At 45.4% G+C, this 27270-nt stretch overlaps 4 protein-coding genes across 4 annotated transcripts in view; 1 reads left to right on the top strand and 3 right to left on the bottom strand.

The window, feature by feature from the left end:
* Positions 1 to 1500: 1500 nt before the first annotated feature.
* On the bottom strand, positions 1501 to 3908 carry CSUI_000103 (inhibitor of cysteine protease 1). Its single transcript, XM_068060337.1, has 4 exons — positions 3782 to 3908; positions 3580 to 3638; positions 2821 to 3088; positions 1501 to 2278 (listed from the first exon to the last, which is right to left on the bottom strand). The coding sequence occupies exons 2-4, from the start codon at positions 3598 to 3600 to the stop codon at positions 2124 to 2126; spliced, it is 444 nt and encodes a 147-aa protein (XP_067927682.1). The 5' UTR covers positions 3601 to 3638; positions 3782 to 3908; the 3' UTR covers positions 1501 to 2123.
* A 1164-nt stretch (positions 3909 to 5072) lies between these two features.
* On the top strand, positions 5073 to 7152 carry CSUI_000104 (uncharacterized protein; the record flags this gene model as incomplete). The annotated part of the gene is made up of 2 exons (XM_068060338.1): positions 5073 to 5162; positions 6022 to 7152. The coding sequence occupies exons 1-2, from the start codon at positions 5121 to 5123 to the stop codon at positions 7150 to 7152; spliced, it is 1173 nt and encodes a 390-aa protein (XP_067927683.1). The 5' UTR covers positions 5073 to 5120.
* Positions 7153 to 8134: 982 nt separating this feature from the next.
* On the bottom strand, positions 8135 to 20876 carry CSUI_000105 (ribosome biogenesis gtp-binding protein). The gene is made up of 11 exons (XM_068060339.1): positions 18940 to 20876; positions 17952 to 18077; positions 17207 to 17329; positions 16204 to 16322; positions 15081 to 15243; positions 13972 to 14121; positions 11663 to 13181; positions 10978 to 11094; positions 10145 to 10532; positions 9460 to 9504; positions 8135 to 8923 (listed from the first exon to the last, which is right to left on the bottom strand). The coding sequence occupies exons 1-11, from the start codon at positions 19777 to 19779 to the stop codon at positions 8620 to 8622; spliced, it is 3894 nt and encodes a 1297-aa protein (XP_067927684.1). The 5' UTR covers positions 19780 to 20876; the 3' UTR covers positions 8135 to 8619.
* A 2292-nt stretch (positions 20877 to 23168) lies between these two features.
* CSUI_000106 (proteophosphoglycan related protein) overlaps positions 23169 to 27270 on the bottom strand; it is a 15280-nt gene continuing 11178 nt past the window's right edge. The window contains exons 3-4 of the mRNA XM_068060340.1: positions 24654 to 27094; positions 23169 to 24398 (exon numbers count right to left, since the gene is read on the bottom strand). Coding sequence (XP_067927685.1) covers positions 24258 to 24398; positions 24654 to 27094 — 2582 coding nt within the window. The 3' untranslated portion in view covers positions 23169 to 24257. The remainder of the gene's footprint in view (positions 24399 to 24653; positions 27095 to 27270) is intronic.

Consider the following 27270-nt stretch of genomic DNA (forward strand, 5'->3'; position numbering starts at 1 on the left):
GTACTTCGACGTTTACATGGGCTTCCATCAGATTTTTCCTCTTGTTTTCTTTATGCTGACTCCTTCCTTCTCCGCGCCATATGTGTGTTGGGCGTCCATTCCAAGGTCCCCAGTGCAAGACGGGTTACATCACTAGATACAAGGAGTTGATCCTCTTAGCTGAGCGTTGTCGATCAGAACAAGAATAAGTTTCTCAATCATTCTCATCCATACCCACACAAGGCTCTCGCGATAAGGTTGTTCCCTGTGTTCTTCACTGAACCTCAGAGGAATAATAATGCCTACGGAAAATGACTAGATATGCAAAACGAAAGCAAGACATCTCTCGTGTTAACAGTCTACATCTACAGACAAGCTCATCTTAGTCGCTGACTAAAGATAAAGAGAATCTTGAAGAAACGTTCAAGTTGATCAGTGCTGCGCCTGCCTTTTCCCAAAAGAAAAATGTCACTTCTTTTCCATGGCGACTTGTTGGGCTCAGTCTGGCGAAGGGTTTAGGGTTTGGGTCGTTTCTCTCTTCAAAGGTAAAGGCGCTGTGCTGATCGATCAGTGTGTAAGCTTCTCCGAGATTCTCGTCAACCGCAGTCACCTAGCAGTCAGGAGCACTCGTGTTTTTTTTTCTACGGTGAACAACTTGAGCGTCCTCCATCTGGAAGGTTTTACAGACAAACCGCCTTATAAACGAGTACTACGTGGCGTCATACCTGTTGTGCTCTCTATCCAACTCAACTCCACTTTCAGCTTTCTTCTTATCGGACATGCAACCCCTTCTCTGGTCACCGGCAGATAAGCTCCCACCATAGATGAGAACGGTCTTCAAACAAACACGACAGGCGTTTCTTTCACAACTTCCCTCTCCCGTGTCTGCACCGAAGCATTCCTCCTGTGTCTCGCTACCAGATTTCTTAACTTTCCTTCAGCAAAGAAACTGAAAGTTCCTGCCCAGATTGGTCCTTCTTTCTTAAAACAGAAGGCGCAGTACCAATAATGAACTTCTTAGATATTCCAAATCTCTCTCCTCTTTCTGTCCCATCATCGTGCGTCATCCACCTATCAGCAGGCTTGTCTGCCACGACAGGACTGAAGTGAAGTAACCACTCTTGAATCAATCCGCGGAATGCTAAAAGGCTTCGTAGAAAGGCGAAAATCTCTCTCTCTCTTTCGTGTCTGTCTGAAATTCTTTACCGAACAGTCAAACAGCCCCTTGGGCGTCGGTCATTCTCGTCTTCTTGACCCCGTCTTTTTCTGTGTGTCTTCGTGTGTTTAGGTGTCTTTATACGTATCTGCCTTCTCTCTATGAATGTCGCGGAAAAGCTTTTGGGATGTACAATCCCCATATGGGCTAATATAACATAGCAGTGCCCGTGACGTCTTATTGTGTATCTACGTCTATCTCTTAGCCCCTAGCTACAAGTGCCTCCTTGGGTTTTTCTTAGAAATGCTCTAGCCGTCCACCTCTTTCGATACATCTTCTTCCTTATAGAGCATCATCCTCTTCATCGATCTTTTCATCCTTCTTCATTCACCTGCTTCACAAGAAGAAATCGATCTATTCGTCTCTCTCATTCATACGCATGCATACACCTCACATCACAGTATGGAACTACATAACAAACAACCCAAGACGGTCGATCGACTCATGACTGCAAAGAGACAGAAAGAAGATATTCCTATCAAAGAATCTATCTCCCTTTCATAAAGTAACAGCAGTCCAACAATGTATATACACACCATCCAAATACACGCATTCGTATCACTCCTACATCATCCACCCATACAATGCACAACTCACGCTTGTCTTTCTCCCTCTCTCTCTTGCTTCGTTTCCCTCTTCTCTTCAATACAGGGTCCATTACCATCATACCATCACCACAGACACCACTTTCTCGCCTTTAAAAGATCTCTACAAGACACCGAGCACATTCATATCATCACACATCTTTTGATAGACATACATCTACCTTATGAAACACGCCATCGTCTAGGACAAGCAGAGAGAGAATCTCACATAGTAAACACATTCACGTCGCCGTCTCTTCCCTTCCTATCATTTCTTCACAATTCCAAGTCACCACGACTATATATAGATATATCGAGAGTAGATAGAGTAGACCGTCTACACCTTAATGAGCATGGATATGCACGACATAATAGCTCGTGGAGGAATCAGAAGGATTCCATGGGCGAAAGTGAGCGAAGACAGCTGTATAGTCGCCTGCCTCCTCAACGTTAATGACACTAGAGAACAGCTGAGGGGATCCGGGCATGCTCTTCACATCTACAGACAAAGAGAACAAGACAGAGATAAAACAAGAGAAACAATCATACATGTACATACATAGACGGATAGAAACTAAATTATATAGAGAAAAAGATCCTTAATGATGACGTTAAATGTTCATCATAGGAGGCATCGAAGAGAACTTTCACGCTAGGCATGAAGGCTGCTGAGAAGAGAGAGACAGGGGACTGATTTGAAAGATACACCAAGCATGAGGAGAGACTAAAAGAGACGAAGATATCTCCTCCTGAGAAACCATCTTAACTACTTCTCTTCTGTCTTTAACTGTAAAGCTTTTGACAGGCGTGTTGGTGCTACCTTTCAACTTGTCAAACCCTACTCTCTCTGCCTGCACACCTCTGTCTCTATCTCTCTCTCCCTCTCTCGGGGTGTTCTTCAAGCCTCTACAAACTTGCTGACTCATAATGACACGAGTGGGATAGGCCATCCTACTAAAGAAGAGGAGATAAAAGAAGAAATGAGTAAGAAACAGAGAAAGACTAGACGAGAAGAAGACAGGCGATCGTAGCAAGACGTACTTTGGATCGATGGCTTAGAGACGGTAAGTCCATGCTTTGACATAGATGGAGCTTCGATTTTTTCTTTCATTTCTTCCTCAGAAAGCTTGGGGATTTCGAGCTTAGGAAGTTCAGTTAAACCTTTATATATGTCATGGGTTGATAGAAGATATCCGCCTGATCCTCCGGTGCCTTTCATCTCTACGCGAATCTTCGATGGGACCTTGTCGACATCGACGTTCGTTTCGTAGACATTATCTTTAGAAGGTGAGCCTGAAAAGGTTACTAGCTGAGCAAAATGAGAGGAACAGATGGACATACAACACACGCGACATGTCTCGAGATAGATATGTTTGTAGATCTATATATATATATATATAGTCACACACACACACACGTACACTTGCGCCCGGTACTCGATCGTGAAAACGGTATGTCTTCTCTATTTCTGCGTCTCTCTGTATAGGTGCTGAGAGATGCAACGGGATACATGTACGTTCTTGGAAAATAGATTGGGGGAAACGTCGGTGGCTGAGAGTAGGAATAGGTGTGCACACCCACTTCAGCTGTACGTACATCCGGGAGATGGCGGCTGACCATCGGTTCCTCTGTGCCGTTTCGAGGGTGAACTGACAGGCAGTCCTACACCTGATTATCTTGCTCCGAGGCACAATATCTCAGGGAAACACACAAGGGAAGAACAGTATGGTAGAGACACTTCTGTCATCTATCACGAATTTACTACTTTTCTCCTCGTTCATTCATCTGACACATACGTACCTTCTCCCCGTCACTCGCCATCGCCCCTGATTTGCTGAGAAGAGAAGTGACGAAAGTCGCTGAAGAGATTGAGAAGATAAACCAGAGAAAGAGAGTTAGCATAAAGACGAGAGAAATAAGACAAATCAAAGGAGACGTGGTGGAACGAGGAGGTCGAGAAGAATGCATGAGTCAATATCTGACGAAGGCAACGACTACTCACATTCAATGTCTTGGTTTGGATCTCTCCTTTTTACGCTTATCTTTGTCTATTATCTTCTCTTCGTTCGTTTGGACAACTAACTTGAATGGCAACCTTCTTATAGTCACACCCATCACGGACTGGCTGGATTCTCAAAGAAAAAGCAAAAAACCCCGAAGGTACCACGACCAACCATCTCTCTACTCATGCCTGCTCCTCTCCATGATGGTGGCGCGGATGACGCTGCACCCATCCGTCACGACTGAGCTTCCAGATGCCTTCTTTCCTTCTTTCTTTCAAACATTCTGTTCGGGTATCTCTCACTCTAAAATGAAAACGATTTTGTCACATAAAAACACGGCTATTGCCGGGGTGGTCTCAAAGCGGGAATGGGACACTGGCTTCACGCCGCTGCTTCTTGCAAGTAATGGTTCCTACGCATAGGGCTTACCAACGAAGAGGGTGAAGGAGCAAAGAACCTTAAAACTTGACATCGTTTTTGATGGACGGTTATGAGAAAAGTTTTCGCCTCAAGGAAGGAAGTGAAGTACAGGAAGGGTAGAGCACAGCGACTTACGTAACACACCAGAAGGAAAGAAACGTACGAATGAAAGGAGGTAAAAAGCTTCGCAGCTACCCGCCGCTGTCGTACGCACGAGTCCCAACGTTCTGTTCACGCTAGTTGGCCGCTGATCGTTCTTCGGTCTTGAGGTTTCTCTCCTTTTCTTAGACACTGATACCCAACATGAAAAACGTACTTCAAGAGTGACGCTGTGAGATGGTATGAAAGGTTTTCGTATGTGTTATAGACAGACAAGGCATCGCCAAAGTGGGAGAACGGCAGATAGACACCCACCACAACTGAAGAGGCCTGGGTTGTCTTCGCCGGGCAAGCGGAGAGGCAAGGGAAGTTGGGAGAGTTTTTCTTTGTTTATTCAAAGAAGATGAATGAAACTTGCACGGGACCCCTGAGACCCCGACTGTGTCTGTTGACGGAGTTTTGCGGGTGGAGTTCCGTCGCTGTTTCTTTGGTTGGGTAGATGGACCCTGAGAAAGCGAGGGTGATGGCAGGGATGGACAGATGTCTTGGTAAGGAGGAATAGAGGAAAGCTCTGCCTTGTCTACTGTCCATGAGATGTACCTTACAAGTTACTCTGGTGGGTGCGATGAAATCGCAACTGTTAAGGGATCTTTGTGTTGTCGGTCATTCTTCTTGTCTCTAGCTAGCAAGGGAAAGAACGACGAGTCTGTGACGACGAGGGTTTGAGCGAGTGTGTTTTTCCTCCTGTACGGTCAAGAATCTTTTCCTAGGTTTTCAGTTTCTGCTGTTTTTCTGATGGACTGAGAAGAGTGGCAAGGAATGGAGCTAAAGGCGCAATGTGAAAATCAAAGAGAAGGAAGAGTAGGTAAAGGCTCGACAAGTTTAGGTAGATGTCGGTTGGGTCTTGCCAGGTTCTTTCTGTCACAATGAGAAGAGAGATGTCTAAGGAGACTTCTAGTGAGTCTGATACACTCTGGCTCTTTGTTCTTATGGATCAATCGGGGAGATGCAGGCTCCATCCCAGATACAGCGGCGCACTACAACGGATAGAAAAGCGAGAGTCGAAATACAGAAATATGAAAGTTCGCTCTTCTCTCGTCTCAATCCGCGTTCAGGACAGCTAGAGATCCATTCTGTGCTTCAGCCCGGCTGGGGCCCTACCAACGTTGGGTCGCGCGCTTTCCAGGCAGCTCAATGACGAGGACAGATCAGAGAGATTCTTCGACCTCTAGACCGCGTGAATTCTGCTCTTTTCAGATTGTCAGGCGTTTTTGTATAAAGGTCTATCTTCTTGGTTCTCCATGGAATAGGTTGCGGTTTCTCGAGATTCGGCCGGAAACGTTTCTGTTGGGGTGTCGTCTGTTGGTATGGCTTTCTGACCCGGGAGTCTCGCATCCTTTCGTTAGTGGGCGTCGTAGAATGCGAAGAGTTTTGTTTTTTTACTTTTCTCCTCCCGACCAAAAGAAACAGAGAAAGAGAAGGTCAACCAGCTTTGGTTAGAGCGCCGGAGAAAATGAGGGTTCGATTGGTCGAGTCGCATCGTCTTCTGCGTCTGATCTTAGTGTATTGTTGGCTGCCTCTCACGGGGTGTTCGCTTTGGATGACGACGCCTACTTATGGCTACATGATGAATCTATATGGTGGAGGAGGCCTCGGCTTTCTGCGCTTTTTCTCTTTCTTTCATATCTCCTCACAAGCCTTTCGGTATGTGAGTTTTCAGAAGCACAAAGAGCCTTTCTGGTCCTGGCCTACAGCCGAAGCCCTAGGGTTGTCGTCTTCTCCATTACGGCTTAGCTCTCTCCATCCTCATAGGGGACATCCACGATTGAGCAGAAGCGAAGAGGAGGATGGGCTGGATGGATTCGATATCTTCCAAGATATCAGAGAGCGACCATTATCGTCTTCCCGTCAACAGGATCTTTCGTCTTCTGTTTCCGATTTGGTATATCTTTCTCCACCTGATCCATTAGATTTCGCTTTCTTACCATCTGCTTCCCTAACCCTCCCACAGCCCTTTCGAAGAACATCTTCTCTTTCTCTTCACAGTAGTAGCAGAGCTCCTTTATCACACACCGCCTCTCTCTCTAGCACATCTCTCGGGTATCATCGAGGTCGTCGGTTTCTAACACCTCACGAGATCGATGTTTTTTCTCCTTCGTCCTCTTCTACTTCATACGTCCCTCCAGAGGACAGTCCATCGAACCCCAAGACGTCAGCTCCGTCTGTTATCTCTTTTATTTCTACACAACTTCACGCATTCACACCAACCAACAGCACAATGCCGACTCTACCTGTCCCTATTCAGCCAGTTTTGCCTCCTGCCGTGGCGCGTCCTACCATACAGCTCCCTCCTTCTCCTGGCGTTGTCGCAGCCCCCGTACTACCTACGGTCCAAGCTGCAGTACCACCCTCACCTATGATGGCTCCAGCTATCCCTACTCCCGTACCAGTCTTGCCACCACAGCCCCAAGCTGTTGCCAGTCCGGCGGCTGGAGCTCCTCCCACCCCTCAGGCGAATCTTACAGCTCTTAAGACCGTAGAAGAAGAGACTACTCGCGAAATTCTCAAAAAAGCCGCAGAAGTTGGGGCGAAGAATGTCACAATCTCCCTGACACCTGACTCGGCTATCCTAGCTACCTCACAGATAGGACAGCCTTTAACAACACAGCAAATCCTAGCCATTCAGACCGCGGCAGAACAAAACGTAGCAAGGGAACTTGAAGCCCTCGCCAATGCCAAACATCAAGCACCTTTGAGCACCACGACGACCGTCCATTCTCAAGGCAAACAACTCCTCGTACTCTCTTCTTGGGCGGTACCCCTGCTTGGATCGTGGATTTCTTTCATATGAAAGTAGTGAAGAAAAGGAGGCAGTGTTGGTGGTGAGTGGATAGAGACGGACGTGGAGAGACAAGGTTATGTTCTGTTTTGGCGCGTAATGTGTAGAATCGTTTTGCCGGTTCTATCGATTATTACTGCGCTTTCTCTTGTCAATTGAGAAGGAAGGACGGAAGGCTTTCGGGGAAATCGACTTTTAAGGTTATAGCTGTCTTCTTTTTTCGTTTGAGCATGGCTTACGAGATTCAAGCAAAGACATTCAGGAGGGGGACCATTCGAATTAACGACAGCGATAATGGAACGGCTCACGATGCAGAGTCCTTCAGTCTTCGTATGTCGGCCGTCTACAGAAGTGTGTGCCCTGTCTGTGTGTAGATGGATGAAAAAGAACTGCCATGGATAAGCGCCTTTTTATGTGTATATATGTTTTCTGGACACCTCGGTTCCTTTTCTCTTTCCGAGTACACTGAAAAAAAACCAGATGTCTGATCAGTACGCGTCGGTATACGCTCTTATTCGGTGTTTCAGTTCGGAGAGGCTTTCCTGCTTTTGTTGCTAAGCTGGAGGCTAGTCTATGGTGAGAAGTCGATGGAGTCTTTATCAAACCGAAAAAAGAGGTGCTAGTGACGTACTGACTTGGCCGTAGCTCAGTCACCGTACCCTAAGCGAGTCTGTCGATCCCTCCAGCTGTGTAGACACCTCAGCTAACGTTTGGGTATTGTGCTTTTAGAGACGAAGGAACGTACATTCCCCCGCTTTATTAAGTCTCTCTAAACAAAGGAAGAGTGATGGGAGACAGTTACCAAGGTGGAAAGAGACCGATGGATGTGGCAGCTCCCTCTGCTCCGAAAAAAAAACACTCCGTTAGTTTATCAGCTCTGTTACTGTCACCTTCAAAAGCTACGTATCTAGACAGAGCCACTAAAAAGCATCCACCCTTATCTGACTTCTTGGAACGGATCCTTCTCTACAGTGAGCGAAAAATCAGACAGCGACACCAGAAAGACTCTTGCCATTAAAAGGAGATAGATACGACGACAATTCATCTCCTCGACTTTTTGAGTGACAGTCAAACAAGAAACCCAAGAGTGACTGATAAATGTAGCGAAATGGAAGAGGCTCTCTAAGAATCCTGCTATTGCTGGAAGGGACAGCTTCGTGGAAGAGTAACTAGAGTATGTGATAGAAGAAGGTGATGTCGACGCACGAGGTAGACAAATGAAAGAAATAAGAGAGCTTCGTCAGAAACGACTAACTCTCGACAGTCAAAACGATCCCTCTTCTTTCAGTAGTACCGGAGCAAGTTCACAAAAAACTCTTTTCTGTCCTGAAGGAGACTTCTGTACCCGTAAAATCTACTCTCTTTCATGCCATTCCCTTGTGCGCGAAACCTCCATTACTTATGAACAGAAGTAGATAGAAAGGTAAATACATAAGCTCTTTGCTTCTTAGCATCTGGGACGTACTCCTACCAGGACGCCTAGTATCGACCACTCCCTTGTTTGGCTTTCCACTTTCTGTACACCTCAAGGTGTTCATGGGGTGTATCTGTTTGATGTATTCCTTGGGCAGATCCTTTCCTTGGTTTCATTCTTTTTGTCTTTCCGGGGCTTCTTACCTCTTTCGTATTACCAATCTCTCCTACTGACTGTCTCAGTCGACGAAGCTCTCTCTTCTGTTTCAAATATTGCGAGACTAAGCTTCCCGCCGGAGAATCACTTTCTTCCTTGGCTTTCTTCCGGAGAGATCGTGTTCTCCGAGCTAACTTTCTCTCCACTTCTTGCCTGCAGAAAGAAAGATCAAACATGATTACCTGTCTTGTTTTTACGCATAGTAACAAAGATCCCTTGGAAAATTTGCTAGCTGAGATAAACCCAGGCCTTACGCACTTGCCTGTAGCCTATACATCTATCCGCTACATCTCAAATACGTACACATACATAGACGCACTGCCCTCAAAATAAGTACTGAACTCTACACAAGGTGTATTCATATACAGACAGACATCCCTGTACATATACATGTATATATATACATGCATGTATGTATTTGTATAGGGATGTCTGTCTGTATATATACACATATAGAGATGTGTACACATATACATACATATATGATTTCATATATGTAGCGTAGATCTATACTACTTACTCATCATATATACATATGATGAGTAAGTAGTGAAGCTGTACCTATATTCGTTCTGAGAAGAAACGTCGGCAGAGAAAGAAGAAGAGAATCTGAGGTAACACCCTACTCAAGTCACAAAAACGGTATCGTTCCAATGAAGAGAGAGAAAGAGTAAGACTCCTTCACTTACATTTGCTCTGCTTGAAGGCGTTGTTTACTTGGCCATCCATACATCCTAACAAGGCCCACGCACAAGACACTTCACAAGACCTCTCTCTACTTTCTAAAAAGAAGACAGAGTGGGAAAAAGTCTTCTTTTCCTTCTTTATTGTCGACTGTTGTTTCCGAGTGCATAAATGACAAATCGAGTGTCTTCATATGACCGACACGGCCTGTGCCACCTGAACGTGTAGACTCGAGCGACTATGTTATGCCTCTCTCAGGACAGCCAACGCTACACATTCAAGTCAGCTGAGGTGAGAACTTCTTCCTGCTACCCGTCAGATTCAGCAGGAAAGACACAACAGCAGCAACACGTACATCTGCCCTACTAAACATCTCCTCACACATCTGTCACAGACATCCATACGCAAACCGACATCTGCGGAGTGCGCGACTCGGCTAGATATGCATATCTATGTATATAGACATTCATACATGTAAGTACATACGTAGAGATCCACTGGAGGCTAATACCTCAATCCCACCCCAGTGTCATCACCAAACGTACATTTTGAGTAAGGTATTCATATGTATATATATATATATATATGTACTTCTGTGTGTCTGCAGGGACGTGTCTCTATACATATGTGCGCATGCCTAGATGGATATAGGAGAATGACATGTGGAAGTGCGACTATGATGTTCATTACCCAGCATAGTCTTTGTGTTTCTTGGCCCATTTTCTCCACTTTTGCATCGCTTCTTTCCACGTGAATGTCTTTTTCGCTCCTTTGTTCTTTGCTTGTTGAATGCTAGCTGCTCGAGCCATTCGTAAGATCTTGGATTTCTTAATTTGCTCGATGGATGGTAGCAAGCGACTTAGTTCACTCCGTGCCCGTCCACTCCTTCCTTTGGCTTCTTCGTCTTCTAGATCTCCTCCCCCAGGGAGTTGATCTATTAGAAGAGACTTCAATCGCATGCGACTTAGGCGTCGTAAGGCTCTCCGTTTCTGGATTCCTCGTAAAGGTCGTTTTAAGCTCTTCGCCGTGTCAAGACCGATGAAGCCTTCTTCTGGAGACAATGCCAAGCGATCGGCTTCTGGAGCATGAGAAAGAGGTAGGCAAAAAGAAAGAAACACACTTTGATAGATGCATCCTTCTTGGAGTGCTAGAGGTCATGCATTCATTTTTTCTCTGTGGCTAAAGCAGAGACAACATTTCGAAAGACCGATCAAAAGTCTTACAGTTCTACGTCAGGATGTGAGAAACATTAAGCGCATGCCCTATGCCGAATCAAGCACGGATACAACTTACACATAGCCAAGGAGCTCGTTACACATGCAGATCTATAGTAGATAGTAGACATCCCTCTCTTTCTCCCTTTTTATCTTCATGTAATTCGTCTCGAAAAAGAAAGCATGCAGTAGAGTCTGTATTCCATAAGCATGTATTCTTAGTGCCTCACCCTTCTTATGCTTCTTACAGCTGCTACCTAAGAAGCACCTCATATATGGATGGCCTGAGATACATAGATCCATCTATACCTTTTCTCCTCTTCCAGAATGGTATACGATCACGACGATCTTCCTCTCCCCCTCCTTTCTCTTCTCCTCTTCCTTTACTCCTTGACTCCATTGAGACTAAAGGCTTCGTCGAGATCCCTGAAAGAAGGAAGAAAGAAGAAAACGAAGTGTATGTACGTACAGATGTCAAAGATGAAAAGGTATGTTGTCATATGAGGACTCAGGTGTGCTTCACCAAAGAGGAGTGGCCGTGGTGTTCTATTGACATTTGTATTGCTCACCTAACTTCCTCCCTATATATGTAGACACATGCGTAGTCATTCTTCTAGCGCTGTTGACTCTAGAGATAGATGCTTCTGCCGTTGTGTACATTTACAGCAAAAGGACGTTAGGAAAGGAGTGAGGCTTATAAGAATGAATGGTAGGGCTCTATCTATCTACAAGCTCCCCACAACACGTCCCAGGTGTATCTACTGACTGAAGAGACGACTCCACGCACACAGGACTACGGAGGCGGGCTTCATCTCAGACCTGAGCAGTCTTCCTTCTTTCATAAATGATCGCTAGGAGTCGAAGTAAAGGAAAGGAAACGCTGCTTAACTCCTGAGGCCAATGTGATCTTTAGCACAAGACAAGAAAAGGTCCACAGAAAGAGGAGGAGAGTGAACTCCAGTTAAGGATCAAATACACCAACAGAAGAACTTACGGAGGTCTTCTAATTCCATTCTTTTTCGTCGGTCCCATGACTCTCTCATTTCTCTCTCATGTGGCCCTCTCAAAACGATGCGATCTCCTTCTTCATCTTCTTGAACTTCTTCAAATCGAGAGTTAACAGACTCGCTTGTTCTCCCCCTCCCGCCTCCGGAGGACGCCTTGTTCACCCCCCCTCCCCCCCTCTGCTTTCTGTATCCTTGACGAACAATCTGTTGACCTCCTTCTTCAAGTAAAAGAACATCTCCTCCCTGTCCCATAGGCACGCCAGTCAAGCGAACTGCTGTGGGAGAGGGAGAACAAGAAGAAGACAGTGCTCCCTGACGCCGTTTCCTCCGACTCGGGTCACGCATGGTTGCATGAGCCGCATCAAGTGATGGAAAAAGAGAAGAAGAGGATGGAGATCTTTCTTCTCCTCTTGAAGTTTCTTCACCTAAGAACGGTTCTTCAGCATGTTCCACTTCTGCCCTTGTCGACAGATCGAAGGAGACACTCGATTTGCCGATCCTCTGCGCAAGACTTGAACGTTCACAGATGTCTTTCATTTCATCCATAGCTTCTTGAGCCCGTTGAGCTTCAGCGCGAGAAGAAGTAAAAGAACTGCTGCTTTGCAGGGCATGCGAGTGCTGATACACAGGAGACCAACCTGTCTCTTGACTCTCTTCTTCTTTCTCTCCTGTCTGCCTGGGAACCTTCTCTGTGGCTGTCATCTCGATGCTACAAGTTCCACCAAGAGACCCTTTTGAATCGAAGCCCCAAGAGAAATGAGTAGCCTGTCTAACAACACGACCAGCTAGAGATCTACCGCCTTCACCTGTCGTGACTTGTGGGGCTTCTTCAAGATTGTCTGAAAGACCTTCCCTAGTTCGTAACGAGAAGGCAGAAGAGGAAGAAGTCTTTACGGTCGACATCAAACGACTCTCCTCCTCTCTTTCTTCTTCTTCTCTTCTATGTGAAGTTGTCACTGCACTACCAAGAGCAGGACCTTCTATCGCTGGTTCCTTCCTGTCTTCAATAGAGGCAGAAATACCTGAAGAAGACGCAGCAGAAAAAGCTGAAGAAGAAGGAGAAGATAGAGAAGAAGACGAGATGAGGCGACGAGTGGCTTCAAGGGCATGACGGTGATGCCAGCTCCCTTGCCCTGTCTCTGTACATTCGATAACAGTATCAAAGGCCAGTAGCTCTTCTTCTTCTTGATCTTTTTCAGATGATTTCTCGTCCATATCACTTCCTTCTTCATCTCGGTCTTCAGGACGAAGCTGCCATCGTTTTAAGGCTCTCTCAATCAAACCTCCTTCTTGTTCTTCTTCTTCTTTCGTTCCCATTCCTTCTTGTTCTCTCCTATCTGATGTTGCAGAAGAAGTACCCCCAGCCCACCATGCGTTCGAAGGAGAAGAAAAGGCTCCCTCTTCGGCCGTCCTACTGATTCTCTCTTCACCTTCCCGCTTCTTCTTTTTCTTCTCAGCTGCCTTGAGCTGTCTCCTCAGGCGCTTCTCTTCCATCTTACTATGGAGCTGAGATGGGAGACAAGAGACGGAGGAGAAGAGAAAAATAGGAAAAAAGAATGGTAACCACGGACACATCGCTTGTCAACGAGCAAACGCCTAAAGAGAAGCACCTCTTTCCTACCTTCTCGTCAAGCGATCCTTTCTATGGCTTTTCAATCGCTCCCCTGCACATGTTAAACGTTACATACTCCCTCGATGCATGTACGTGTGTGGACGGAATGTATGAAGGTCAGCCATCCACAAACGTACATACATCACATTCACTGCTTCTTACACTGTTTGCTACGCACTAGTATATCCTACACCTTTAGAAAGTCTCGGCACTTTCTGTCATACAGATAAACTCCAGAATAGTGTCAGCGTGTTCTCTACCCACCACTTCAACCACCTGCCACTACAGATGAGTAATGATACATACACATACATATTCATACATACTCATATACACACGTACATAGTCGTGCATGCATACTCATCACATACACATACACACGTACTGCGTGTACACACTGTGACATTCGGGGTTTGCTTAGCACAGACGTGTGCGAGAGCACCTGAATGGGATTGAAGGGAGGCATGTTCTATGTAAAGGACGTACCTCTTTCTATATGAACGTCACGTTGATACAGATACACACGTAGATGCACGTGGAGATTTACGAGAGAGAGAGAGAAAAAAAATCGATAGAGAAATAGATGAGTACGTACATTTGGCTTTGCAGTGATCGGGGTGCGTGTATGAAAGGTGAATATGAGAGAAGGTTCATCTTCGTAAGGTAGATAGATGACAGACATACTCGCATGCGTATATTGTTGATAACGATATGTTTGTCGATTTTGAGAGAATCGATTTCATGGCGAAGCATATCCATGCCTTGATGCCTTAGAGCACTAATTGTCATAGGCTCTGCTGCCATACCCCGGAAGACCTTAGCATCCTCCTTGACCTACACGTAAAGAAGATCCTTCGCACTGCCCAGCTGTACATACACTTGAGCCGCAAAACGCGCCATACACAAAACTGTCTACCTACCTCGTATCATAACTTAGAAGCCTCTCTCTTCTTCTTCTTCATAAGCATCTACCGTATCTATTCTTCCATGCAAAGCCATGAACCTAGGTATACACACATATGAGGGGCAGATGTATATTTCAATAGATACCACGGGGACAGAGTGTCTACGGCTGATACCACGACAAGAGTGGGAAGATCTTTTGCAAGCTGCCTGAACGTAACCAAAAGCGTCGTGAAGGAGCAAGACGGATAGAGAAACACATACGCATATACATGTACTTGTTTGTATACCTACCTACATCTCATTACCGACACATGGTGATGCACAAGAGACTGTATTGTGAGGGGCCCCAGCGCTGAAGATTTGCCTCTTAGCGAACTCTCCCACAGTTACACGTATATCTTCACACATACACATGGTGCTTTACTTCAAGTGTTTCATGATATATAGAAGAACGTGAGAAAGACTAGGACGTGTCTGGACTTTCAGAAGAAAGAAGAGAAGAAATGGATGAGTCGACAAGAACGACAAAGAAAAGAAAAGAAGCCACAGAACGAAGAGCAAACAGACGCTTCCGAGAAACCTTTAGTTAACTCCGCACCCTCCAATCGACCTTTCTTTTCCTTTCTGGAAGTGTTTCTCAAGAAGAGACCCTGCAAGACATTCATTCATCTCAGTCCTTCTCTGTCTTTCTATCGTTCTTTCTGTCTTGTATCTTGGTGTATGTACATCTCAAACTCTCGCCCGTTACTCTCCATCCTCTCCCTCTTTCTTTCTTTCTCTTCTTCTTGTACGCCTATGAGTAGACTAAAGAAAACCAGACAAGACTTTTCATTCTCCCCTCCATTTGCTGCCCGCTCTTCTTCTTTCTTTGTGTTTCATGAGCTTACGATCATAAGAGTTTTGATGAGATCTTTCGGCTTGAGAAGATCGGCCTTTGTTAGGAGAATCTGCCAGCTAACATTCCACCTCTGTAAGAAATGAAGGAGCTCTTTATCACTCTCCTTCAAACCATGGCGGGCGTCAATCAACACAAACACACGCCGAAGATTCCTAAGACATAAACAAGCAAGATAAGAAAGAAGAGAAGAGACAGAAATGGACAGACTGAGATCGAGACAGGTTGAAGATACATAAATACACTAAAGAATAGATAGGTAGATGGATAGAAAGATAGGAAGGTAGATAGACAGCTAGACAGTCAGATAGAGAGATCGATAGACAGATAGATAGAAAGAGACAGACAAGAAGAGGCGAGGTACTGAAAGATATGTCTACACCTTGTGCTTTGATTCTTTGCACGTAGATGTCTACCGAAGAAGAAGAGAGAAGGGTAGTAGTATAGCGGGAGCATAGCAAATGATGAGAAGGAGGATAGCAGTGTACAGACACCTGGGCAGTCAGAACGAGCAGCGGACTTTTCAAAAGAAGTGTAGAGAAGAAGAGCTTCAAAAAGGATAAAGACAGTAGGGCTGACTCAGTAGAAGGTGTATCGGTGTATCTGTAGGTGACCCGGAGAAGAGGTGAGAAGTAAGACAAGAGAAGAGGTATGACGCTTCCTCATCCATGTTCTATTCCTATGCAACACAAAGGGCCAACGGGTACAGATCATCATCCTGACAAGAAGAGAAAACATGCAAAGGGATGGAGAAAAAGAAGAATAAGGACATTCTAGTAGGTGGCCTGTGGAGACCTATCTCCGGAAAGAAGAGACAGCGAGGCAGCCCCTCCCTCTTCTTATTGTTTACATCTCAAAGACGAAGAAACAGAAAGGAAAAGCTAGAGATTGATTGATGGAAGGATCTGCTTGACTGAAGTTAGACAAAAGTAAAAGATCTTCTTTCTTCATGAGAGGAAAGACGAGAAAGATGTATCACTCCACCTATCTTCAGTCTATCTCTACCTGTCTTTAGTCTATCTATCTACTTATCTGTCTATCTATCTTCAATCTATCTATGTCTAGCTTTGATCTATCCACCTATCTTTCTATCTATTCTCCTATTGGTCTCTTACTTGCGTGTTTTAAGATAGAAGAGAGAGAACTCCGTCCACTGAAGACGTGTAGCAGGTGAGGCCTTCGCATAGCCATACCCAGGCAAATCAACTAAACATAACACACTAGGACTGCCCACCTACAGAGACAGAAGAAACGTCATCGAAAGAACGAAAGACAAAAGAAAAGAAAGTGAAGGAAAGAAAGAAGGATGGAGAGAGCGAAAAGGAAAGTAAGGAAGGAAAACAGAGAAAAGAGCTTCTCTTGCGTGCATTGTCTTTCGCGTTCTTCCTTTCTTTTCTACTTCTTCTCTCTCTTTTGAGTTGTCTTAAGATCTCTTAAGCAAGAAGGAGAGACGAAGAGGATGAAGAACAGTCACCTCAGAGCACATTTCTTCTTCTCTTTTGCATCTAGAAAAGCCACTTGAACTCCGGAACGACGAGAAAAACAAAGAAGTCTATCTCTCAGTTTTGTTTGTCTCGAACGAGAGAGAAAGAAAGAGAAAGAAAGATGAAGACTATTCTCACGTTTACTCGTTCTATACGCTTGACTATCGACCTCCTACACAGGTTCATTCCCATGCCGTCCTAGGGCAGACTCAGACATCTCACCCTCTTCCAGCTTTCTACATGCAGAAAACGAAGAAAGCAAACTTCTCTATCTGTGAAATAGATTCTCCCAGCAGTTTTGCCCATACATGTGAGTTGTCTGTTCGACTTCATTCATCACTTCTTCGGTACGTGCGGCTGCTCTCTGGACTTCCACTGCTCTCTCTACGACAAAAAAGGATAGCTAAATAGGTATAGGTGAATGACCTATCTAGCTATCTCTCTTCCATATACGTTTATACATATAGATATGTATATATGTATAGAGAGAGAGAGGTGTATGAATAGGCAGTCTTTCTCCTTTCCTTTTCTAGAGCTCGTCCTTTCCTTCTCTCCCTTCTACTCCTCTCCTCATCTTCCCGTTTTCTCTCTTCCTGTCTCTCTCGCTATCTCTCGCTCTTGGTGTCTCTTCTACCTTGAAGAAATGAACTCTTTGGGTAGTCCCAGGAACTTTCGTCACATGAGCCGTCAGCCGCCGACCCGCCAGCTCATTCAGCAGAGTGCTTTTGCCTACATTTGATCTTCCTGCGAAGGCTATCTATCGGAGAGAAAAGAAAAACGAAGAAAGACAGGGAGAGTCAAAGAATCGAGAGAGAAGAGAAAGGGAGGCCTTGAGAGCGTGATGTCCCGGGAGAAGAACAAAGAAACGGGAAGACAAAGAAGAAAGAGAGAGACTGAGAAGGGCAAGTACAAAGGAAAGAAAATTAACTAGTGTAATACGAGTTCATGGAGAAGCTCCCCTTCAGTAGGCCTAGGAACGCAGCAGAAGAAGATGGTCTTCAAAGCATATAGGCACGTGTATGTATGTTTTGATATATGTATGTATGAACAAGTATGTATGCGTATACATGTATGTATGTATATATGTATGTCTGTGACGGGGATGACGAGGGCGTATTTAAGCCTGGGGTGCCGTCGAGATGAGACGTAGCTATGTAATGCACCAGCTTAGATAAGAAGATACGCTGTAAGTGCCGCTGTGATCTAACTTCTTCTTCTTTTTCATCCAGTGATAAAGCACATGACGAAGGGAAACAAACTGTCGCCTCGATCCAGCTCCGTCTCTTCCGTCTCCCTCTTATTCTCCTTTGATCATCCCTTCATTCTTCTATTTCTTCTTCTTCTTCTACGGTGTCTACTCTCCTGGTGTATAACTATACCTCAGGTAGTAGGGGGGGAGGGAGATCTTCTTCTCTTAGAGCTAATCGCCAGAGTGTCAGGCGAGGCTTCAGTTGTCCTAGGAAGATAGGGCATCTTGAGCTGACGCTTTTGTCTCCTTGAAAGAGCTAGGAGAACAGAAAGGAGAAGTATTACAGCATGCAAGAAGCACGTCAGAGAGAGGTAGAAGAGAAGAGGGAAAAAGAAGAGAGAGAAAGTCATAAAGAAACGGCGAGTGTGAGATCTGTCTATATCAGAGAACTGAAGAATAAAGGGAGAAAGGAAAAATACCGATGTATTAGGATGCAATGCCGAAAGAAGGAATAGTAGGTAGACACACACACACACACAATAGAGGCGTATACAGGTAGTTACACTCTGTACACATATAGTCACGGGGTGTAGATACACGTATATGTATATCAGATATGCAATTTAGTATATACACAAGGATTTAAACTCCATCCAGATGAAAGCACATACAGAAACATAGGTATTTACTCCACGCATACACATATAGGTGCATAGATACAACGGCTGAGAGATAGTTCATACTAGCCCACTGATGTCTATTCTTCGGGGTGCTCTTCATCTTACTTGAAGACTGATAGATAAATCGATATGTAGACATAGGCATAGATTCACCCTATCTCATTTATGTGTATCTCTGGAAACACACAAGCTGAAGTGAAGGGTCCAAACGATTGTACATACATACGTATGTGCACGTCCAGAATGACGGATATATATATATATATATTTCCATATATGCATATATATGCATGGGATTCCATGTGAATGCGTCCTCGGGAGAAGATATATATACATATATCCATGGCGTGTAGGTATGCCAACGCTGTATATCTCCAGATATGCAACTCCAGATAGAGACCGCCAGGAGCTTCAGAAGAAAGAAAGAAAGAAGAGAAAGAAAAGAAAGAAAGAAAGAAAAGAAAGAAAGAAGTGATTACTCTTTGATGTTGAACGTACTTGTCTTCGTTTTTCAGCGGAATTTCTTGCGGCACCTAACTGAAGCCGAAGGACTCGAGCCTGAATAGCACCGTCAAGTCTCTTCACTTTCTTTCTCCTTTGCTGTATCGATTCTCTAACGGGAGCATCCCCTGTTGCATCAGAGAAAGAAGAAGAAGGAGAGACAGAGACATGATCTGCAGCTGTATGAGGACCCGGAAGGAGACCGGGGGGATAAACAATAGGAGCAGAAGACTTGCGACGTAAAGCAGGAGAAAGAGAAGGAGAAGAAGAAAAAAAGGCCTGCGAAGTTGCAGTGTATGTACCAGAGAGGGGGCTATACAGACGACAGCAAGAGAAGTTTTGCTTGTCTTGTCCTCCTCGAGATGTCTTTAACAGAGGTGCAGGAGAACTTAGAGAGGAAGAGAGAGAAGAAGACAAAGAGGAAGAAGGCGAGGAAAGAGATACCCTTGATGAGGCAGTTCGCTGACGGCTCAAGAAAAGAGGAGAAGAAGAAACGGATAAAGAAGAAGCGAGAGAAGAGAGTGTGGAAGGGTGAGAAAAGAAAAGGAAAGCTCGGTCGGGGGGGTTTTTCAAGAAAATGAAAGGAGACAGGGAACAAGATTTGGTCTGAGGAAGAAGAGGAGACAAGAGACATTGTTTTCTTCTTCGATAAGGCACAGACGAGAAGAGAAAGCGAGACGAAATGACAGGAGTGATGACGACAGGTGTATTAGACCCCGTAGACAAAGAGAGAGAAACGAAGGAGGAAGAAGAAGAGAGTGAAGCACTGGGATAGAGAGGAGAACAAGAAGCAGAAGAAGACTTAAATCTACAAGGGGAGGGAAAAGAACTCCACATTGGGAAGAAGAAAAGGAAGAAAGAGAAGAGAAGAGAAAGAAGGAGAAGAAGCGCGACTGACTGTGTCTAGTGTGACTTCATTTCTTCGGTAAAGGAAAGATTGAAAAGGAGGTTTCCGGGGGCTGAAAAGAAAGAGAGGAGATAAATGGTAAGGGGGAAGAAGATGGGATGCAGACAGACGACGAAGAGAAAGAGCAGCCAGACTTCCTTTCTTCTTATCAAGCTTCCTGTGGATCCAAAACGTCTCTTTCCTTTTGAAAGAAGAATACAACAAAGCAGGAGAACCTTCTTCTTCGTCTCTCTCTTCATCGATCTCTTCTTCTCTCGTTCATTCTCTCCCTGGTGGGAGCGAGACCCATATGACAATGCCGATCGGAGACAAAGAGACAGGACAGCTCGGAATCGAAGAAGCGAAGCGTTATAAGCAGAGACTTGAGACACCGAACCCGACGTCAGAAAGACTTTTACAGAAGAGAAAGACGTCTAGAAAAGCTTCCACAGGGGATCCTTTCTTCTTCTTCTTCATTCCTCTTCTCCACAGTAAGCAGAAGAACTTGAAGCAATTTCAGGGAAGAACTGTTCCCTACGAAGAAGAAAAAGAGGAAAGACTCTTTCTGCTTTCCTGTTTTCCGGACAAGAAAATGAGGAAAAAAGATGAAGAAATGCTAGGAATGAATGAAGAGAAGGGAGTTCGGAGAACAAAGAGAAGGCGAGCGATTAGAAAGAAGCAAAACAAGCATCGAAAAGTAGAGATACAAGAGGTAAAGAAGCAGCTGATTTACTAGGGTGGCGAATGACTTCTGACTCCATTGCATACTCCGACAGATTTGAGGTGTACATACACATCAACATCTTGAAGTGTATATACGCCTCAGGAAGCTGGATGGGAGTCGAGAGAGAATAAGAGGATGGGACTTTTTCTATCACTAAGGCGTCATAGAATGTCAAATTCCTGTACATAGAAGCAGACACGACTGTTAGCTGTACATACTCTAAAAAAAAAGAAGCCAACCAGAAATATACATCCTCATACATATAGACTGTCGAGCTACGGATCTGGTACAGGTCTCCTTAGTCGTCTGTACTTTAGCGAAAGATCATGGCTGATGAATAGAGAAGGAGACAATCGTTTAGGGAAAGTCAGTTTAGTTGAGTCAATAGCATGCGTTTTCCAAGATGCTCTCATGCTGCATGCGTACATGGTTGCATGCACGGGAAAAAAGAAAGCCCCAGTGCCATGGCGTCATAGACAATCGATGTGAAGGGTGACGAGAGAGTGTGTCAGCTATCATCGATGTATCATCGTGGCCCGTCATTGGCCGCAGAGGTTTCAGGGGTGGTGAGTCCGACCTAAAGGATCAACGGTGACGCGCCAGGAAAAGTGTTTGATAAAAAGCCGTGAGAAACTCTTATCGATGCGGCAGGGGGGACTTATCATGCGTGAGGGTTATCGAGGATGAATGATGTGATATCATTCCTCCCTTTCCACGTGTCGGAGGTGATCCAGGTTTCGTTGCACATCGATGCTTCAAGCAGATACCTCATGATGCAAAATTGTCGTGTCAGGCGTCATCGATGTTGTAGAGTGGTTTAGGGTGGCGTCGTCATAGGTTATCGATGCTTCAGGGGGAGTTAAAATGCATCACCCCGGGTGGTCGATGCTGTTCGGGTGAATGAGGCTCCAGGCAAAGATCATCGTCGATGTTCCCCCCTGCTGTAACTCACACATGATGTGTCGAAGACATTGCTACGCCGTCACTTCAGGGATGATTGATGCGTGAGGTATCTTCGATGCACGCATCGATACTCCATAGTTGAGCGAGAGCGATACTAAAGCAGTGTGAAGACGTATCAGAGGCTATTGATGATGCGAAGACGGGTGCGCTAGGGCAATCATCAATGTGTAGAAGCGAGTGACGACGCGTCAGGGCTCATTGATGCATCATACATTCTTGATGCCGTAGAGGTCGTTGATGCTCTGTAACGGGCATGTATGATGCTTTATCGACCTTCGTGCGTCAGGGCACATTGACGCGTGATGTGAATGATGGTTGATGGTTCAGGTGGTGTTCATCCGTCAGCGGTACCAAACTAATGCTTTACAGCTGATTGATCATTAGAGTGTCGTGAGCGATCGATGTTTTACCGTTGGCTGTCGGAGTGAATGGCAACCGATGCTTCAAGGGGTGATGGATGATGAGTCAGGTATGATCGACGGAGGTGCGATGTTTACCGGCCCACCGTAAGATGGTGATGCTGCGTCGTGCAGAAGAGCTGCAGGCGTAACGGGTCGTCGTCGGCCTTGCTTCCTGGAGGTGATCGATTCTCCAGGTGATATCATTTTGATGCGTCATGGCAGATGATTGACGAAGCTTCAGAGGTTCATTCCAACCGTCATAGGTCATTGTTGCCTCCAGGATGATTGTGCCTGATACGAATCGCTTGTATACGGTGGAGAATGATTGACTTGCATGGTAATCGTTGCTTGATTGATATGAGCGTGCGGCGCGCATGGGCCCTCAACGCTTCCGAGATGATTGATGGGTCAGGCGTACAGGCGTGACTGAGTTGATCGGTGATTCTTCAGGGCTGGTAGATGCACCACGATGAATCTGTACACGCAGACGTGATTGATGCTCCATACGGGGCTTCACAAGTGACTGGTGCGTTATAATTCTTGCGCTGCTAAAGAGGTGACTCGAAGTTCAATGAACATCGCTTTCTGAGCGGAGATTGACGAGCCATGTGAAATGTCGATTTCTCAGGGACCATTGATGGATAAGGTGTGTCATCCCCCCCCATGGGCCAAGAGTGACGTCAGGTATCCTGGATGGTTTAAAGCGTAACCTCCGTCATGGATCGTCGTTGCGTCATGATAGCTTATTCGTCATCAGGGTGATCGGTTTGAGGTGTAACAACATCTCTCCTCTTGTTTGTTTTCATTGTTGTCGGACCCCTGTGTGTATGCGGGTGATAGATGATCGCATGCATGTGAGTCATTTTCTCGATGTCAGTCAGGAGTCAATATTTTACTCTCTCTTCTGTCCAGTCTGTTTTCGTTTTCTTGGACTTAGACGCCTTGTCGACTAATAGTTCTACATCGGAGTCTATCTTTCTATCTACCTGTCCACCTCCCTCGCTATGTTATCTACTATTTATCTCTTTCAATCTACTCACGTCGAGCAAAAGAGGGAAAGAGCTGGAAAACTCAGAGACACACACGAATTGACAGCGTATGTCTCTGTCCACATGCCGAATAATAACTAATAAAGACTACACCCAGTCATTCTCGATATGCTTGCTAATGCTTCTCTCCCCGTCTGGAGTCTGAGTTTGTGTGGTGAGTGTGTGTCGCTCTCTGTTTGTCTGTGTGTGGAATCGTGTAAGTAGGGATTACATACGTCTTCATATCTCTCCCTAATTCCGAAGCAAAGAAACTGCAACATGCACCAAGAATACAATACTGAACTCTCTAACATAAATTGTTTGTCTCTCGTTGTTTTGCCGAGAAAAAAACAGACCAAAACTCGAAAGAAACACACAAAGAATACCCCCTTTGACAAAGCAAGAACGAAGAGAAAAAAGAAGGAGCGCGATGGATAATCACTGGGGACTGTTTGTGTGACTACTTTGACAACTATTCATATGGATCATCAAGGAGCCGAAATGCTATGACAGTAAGTCCATGGGTCTCGTACAACATGTACATACATATGTGCGTATGTATGTATATACATATAAGGTGTACTTATCCATACAGAACTAGAGAGAGGAATACCTGCGTACTTGGTTAGATTCGTACATATCGGGTGCTTTCTATAGTAGGGCCATGTAAGAGTGAGAAGGTGTGAAAATAAGGAGAGGAGGGACAGAAGAAAAACCTCGTCTAGTCACGTAAACCAAAAGGATGAAAACGGGGGCGTGACCCTAAAGAAAATCTTTATGAACTGTTTAAGATCACACACTACAGTAATACGTTTCTGCTGTTTGTGAACCTTGCAAACTCTCTCCCCGGTCTTAAGCCACCACTACACCTCCTTTACCTCTTTCTCCTCCGTCAAAGCTCGCTGTGCTGAACGCTAGGATAGATCTCAACTAGGAAGGACGACTATGCTTCTCTCCTTTACACCGCTCAAAGTGGAGAGGCCGCAACACCGGCAAAAAGAAGAAAGACTAATCTACCATATCAGTGAGACAATGCAACGACTGAACATGACACGTAAAGAAAGATTACTGAACTCCAAAACACACCTGCTGTACTGTTGCTATCAAGAAAAAAGATCTTCAGCACACATTTGACAGGCCCCACTAACACACACAATTGTCCACGTATACACTTAAACAAGGACACCTCATACATATACATATATGCGATCTAAGTCCATGTCGAAGACAGCAGCACACTGAACCCTATGTGTTGGCTTGGGTGACTTCCGGTGAGAGATGAATCTTATGATTGCAGGTGATATGAGAGACGCTCAAGCTATTGCAGTCGCACGGCGTGAGGACGATGGTATGCCGGCGGATGGAGTTGTCGGAGAAGAATAAGAAACACCTCGTTGACCATTCTTGTCATGCTTCTCGGTTGGGCTTTTCTGACGTGACGTACTGAGGACAGCCTGGAGGTAGAAGGCAGAAAGACATCTGAACGCGAATTCACAAGAGAAAGCGGGGTGTGGGTACATTGAACTATCCAAGTACCTACATGACCGACCCTCTCTTCGGCCCTTTTCCCTTCTCGGAGCCGTTCAAGACATCGGAATGACTCACACCTACCACATCACGCATAGAGACGGACTAAAGAACAGAAAGAAGGAAGAAGAAAAGGAGAGAGATGAGTTGACGAATAGACTGTGTGTGTATGCCTCGCTTACCAGTTCAGTTTGTCGTCTCTTCTTTTGTTTGGGTGCCTCTTCTGGTACAGAAGTTTTCCTTACAAGGGGCATGCTTGTCAAACTACTACCTCGTGAACCGAGAGCCTTCCCTGTCTCTTTGACTGCAGTTGTTGCCCCGTGTTGAACCAGAGAAGCCCTCGTACTCTTGATAGCTGCTGGTCCAGTCGACTTCACGGCTCTGACAATCTTGTTACTACTATTACTCCTTGTCTTTACAGCAGATAAGCCGGCTCCTATCCCATCTCCATCTTCACTCCCCGCTGTCGCTGTACTTGTCCGACGAGCGCTTACTGGAGGCTTCTTTAAGAGATTTGGGCTCGTCTTACGTCGTTGCTTGTTGATAGAAGATGAAGAAACAGAAGCAGAAGGAGGACAAAGGAAAGACGAAGCCGATCCCTCCTCTTCCTGCCCTTGCTCCCCCTCATCATGCTGTCCTGCTGGGACATCCGTCTCGTTCGGGTGAGCAGTATCCACCTTGTCGTCTGAAGATGAGAGCTCTGCATTAGGAGAAGATGTCTTACTCCCTCCTGTCGGACTCACAGATGCAGTTCGACCTGGTTTCTTCACTCTATAAGCCGAAGGAGATCGACTGCGGGCAGGGATAGTATTTCCAGCTTCACTACTACGTCCTAGGTGAGACTTGGCCTTCGGTTTGATTTCCTTACTTTGTTTGCGTTTTGAAGCCACTTTACGCCCTTCACCGACTGTCTTAGAGCTCTTCACTCCAGAGCTTTTCGTTTCTTCTCCGTCTATTGATTTCTCTTCTATGCTGATCGCCTCATCCTCTCCTAGAGAGATATTGGAGGCTTCATCACGATGGCCGTCCTCCTCCTTTCTGGGACTTCCTTCTCTCGATTTCGGGCGAGAGAATTCAGGGGAATGCTCTCCCTCCGGCAAGGATGAAGGTGCTGTAGTCGTTGTATTACGAAGGCTAGCTTCAACAGGATGAAGCACACTAGTAGGAAGGCCTTGAAGGAGCTGTCCGCAGTCGTAGAAAGCGTATCGACAAGGTAGAGAAAGCATACGCAATCTCGCTTCTTCCCGGTCCATAGCTAGCCAAATCTCGGGAATAGATCTTCCATCAAGAGATACAAACAATCGATTCAGCTCAGCAAATTGTTTAGTGCGAAATAGATGACGTATACATTCAACTGAAGGCAATAAGCGAGGCATCAACTCTCGTTTTAAAGAGATAACTTCATGCGAGGAGAAATAAGACGTCATATCGCAGAAGAACGACGAGCTATTGAGATGTTCATCGTTGGTCAAATCAAAACGAGATAAAGCTGGGGCTCCTCCTGCGCTTTCTTTCTTCGTATTCGCTTTGATCCATCCGTCGTTAGAAAAAGTCGATATCCTTCGATCACCACTCGCGTGGTAGACAGAGGATCTCCGAGAAGAAGCTGAAGCTCCACTAAATCGACGTGGTAGATCGCCAAGCATATGACGAAGAAGACGGGTAGGAGCAAAAGGCGGATAGACTTGTGAGATAGAATCAAGTGCGCGTGCAGAAAGAGGAGCATAGGAAGTCGAGTCATTAGTGTCTTCCGTTGTGGTTGTCGCGAAAGAAATCGCATATTCTCGTCTTCTTGGGCAATAATGAAAAGTAACTGTCTCTCCTTGAGAAGTAGAATCCCCCGTCTTTTCTGAGTGCTTAGAAGTAGCTCGAGATATAGACGATACAACAGAATCTCGTCGTTGATCTCCTGATTTCATAGACAACGTCGTCGTTCTTCCCCGTCCATAGACCAAAGATTCAGCATCTTCTTCTGTTGTAGATGACAAAAACTCCCACGATTCCCCCGCTCCTCCTGTACTTTCCAACCGAGCTGTAGATACACCGCAAGATGGCCATAATCTTATCATCTGATTGTTGGTCTCCCCCCTTGGTCTCCCCCCCCACGACACCCACTCCCCTGATGTCTCCTTACTATCGACATTTGAAAGAAAAGTCTTCTTGCTTTCTGGGGGGTTCTCCCCAAAGACATCATCCTCTACAGGGATGACCTTTTCTACCTTCGGTTGAAAATCAAAAAGAGGTGAAACCTTCGAAAACGAGAAGAGAGATTTCTCTGCGGAAGAGGAGAAAAGGTCTGTCCCTCCTCCCCCTTGCCCCCTACCAAATACCACGGCATTTGGAGCGCCGCTCTCAGCTGTGTAGTAATAGCTAGAGCTACTACTACTACTACTATGACCACTAGTCCCTTTGAGTGGACTTAAACGACATGCAGGCAGACAAGAAGAAGAAAAAGGAGACTGAGAAGGATAATACGAGTAATATGTCTTCGGTTTCTGATAGTCCTTCACAGCGTCAATCAGGCAATCCACCATATACTTTAGCTGAAGTAGTCTTTTCTTCTTGAAGAGAACTTGCCCTAGAAGCTTTTTCTCCTCTTTCAAGAGACGACTCTTAAGTTCCTCTATAAACAATACAAACCGGAAGATAATGCTGCAAAGGGGGAATGAAGGAATGAAACGAGAAGAAGGATGGTTTGGCACGGCAGAGAGAAATCTAGATACATCAAAAAATACAAAAAGCAGCTGACCTACCTACAGACTTATCAAATTCTTTTCATGACCTCATGAACTCACACAC

Source organism: Cystoisospora suis (genome assembly GCF_002600585.1).
Source record: "Cystoisospora suis strain Wien I chromosome Unknown contig_44, whole genome shotgun sequence".
NCBI lineage: Eukaryota > Apicomplexa > Conoidasida > Eucoccidiorida > Sarcocystidae > Cystoisospora > Cystoisospora suis.

Coding starts and splice junctions, on each gene's coding strand:
- CSUI_000103 (XM_068060337.1), bottom strand. CDS start 3,600: ATGGCGAGTGACGGGGAGAAG. Junction 3,089..3,579: donor TGGCGAGTGACGGGGAGAAG/GTACGTATGTGT, acceptor CATTTTGCTCAG/CTAGTAACCTTTTCAGGCTC. Junction 2,279..2,820: donor CTCTAAGCCATCGATCCAAA/GTACGTCTTGCT, acceptor CTTTGTCTGTAG/ATGTGAAGAGCATGCCCGGA.
- CSUI_000105 (XM_068060339.1), bottom strand. CDS start 19,779: ATGTGGAGTTCTTTTCCCTCCCCTTGTAGATTTAAGTCTTCTTCTGCT. Junction 18,078..18,939: donor CCGCTGAAAAACGAAGACAA/GTACGTTCAACA, acceptor CTGTTCTCCTAG/CTCTTTCAAGGAGACAAAAG. Junction 17,330..17,951: donor CTCCCCCCCTACTACCTGAG/GTATAGTTATAC, acceptor TCTCTCCGATAG/ATAGCCTTCGCAGGAAGATC.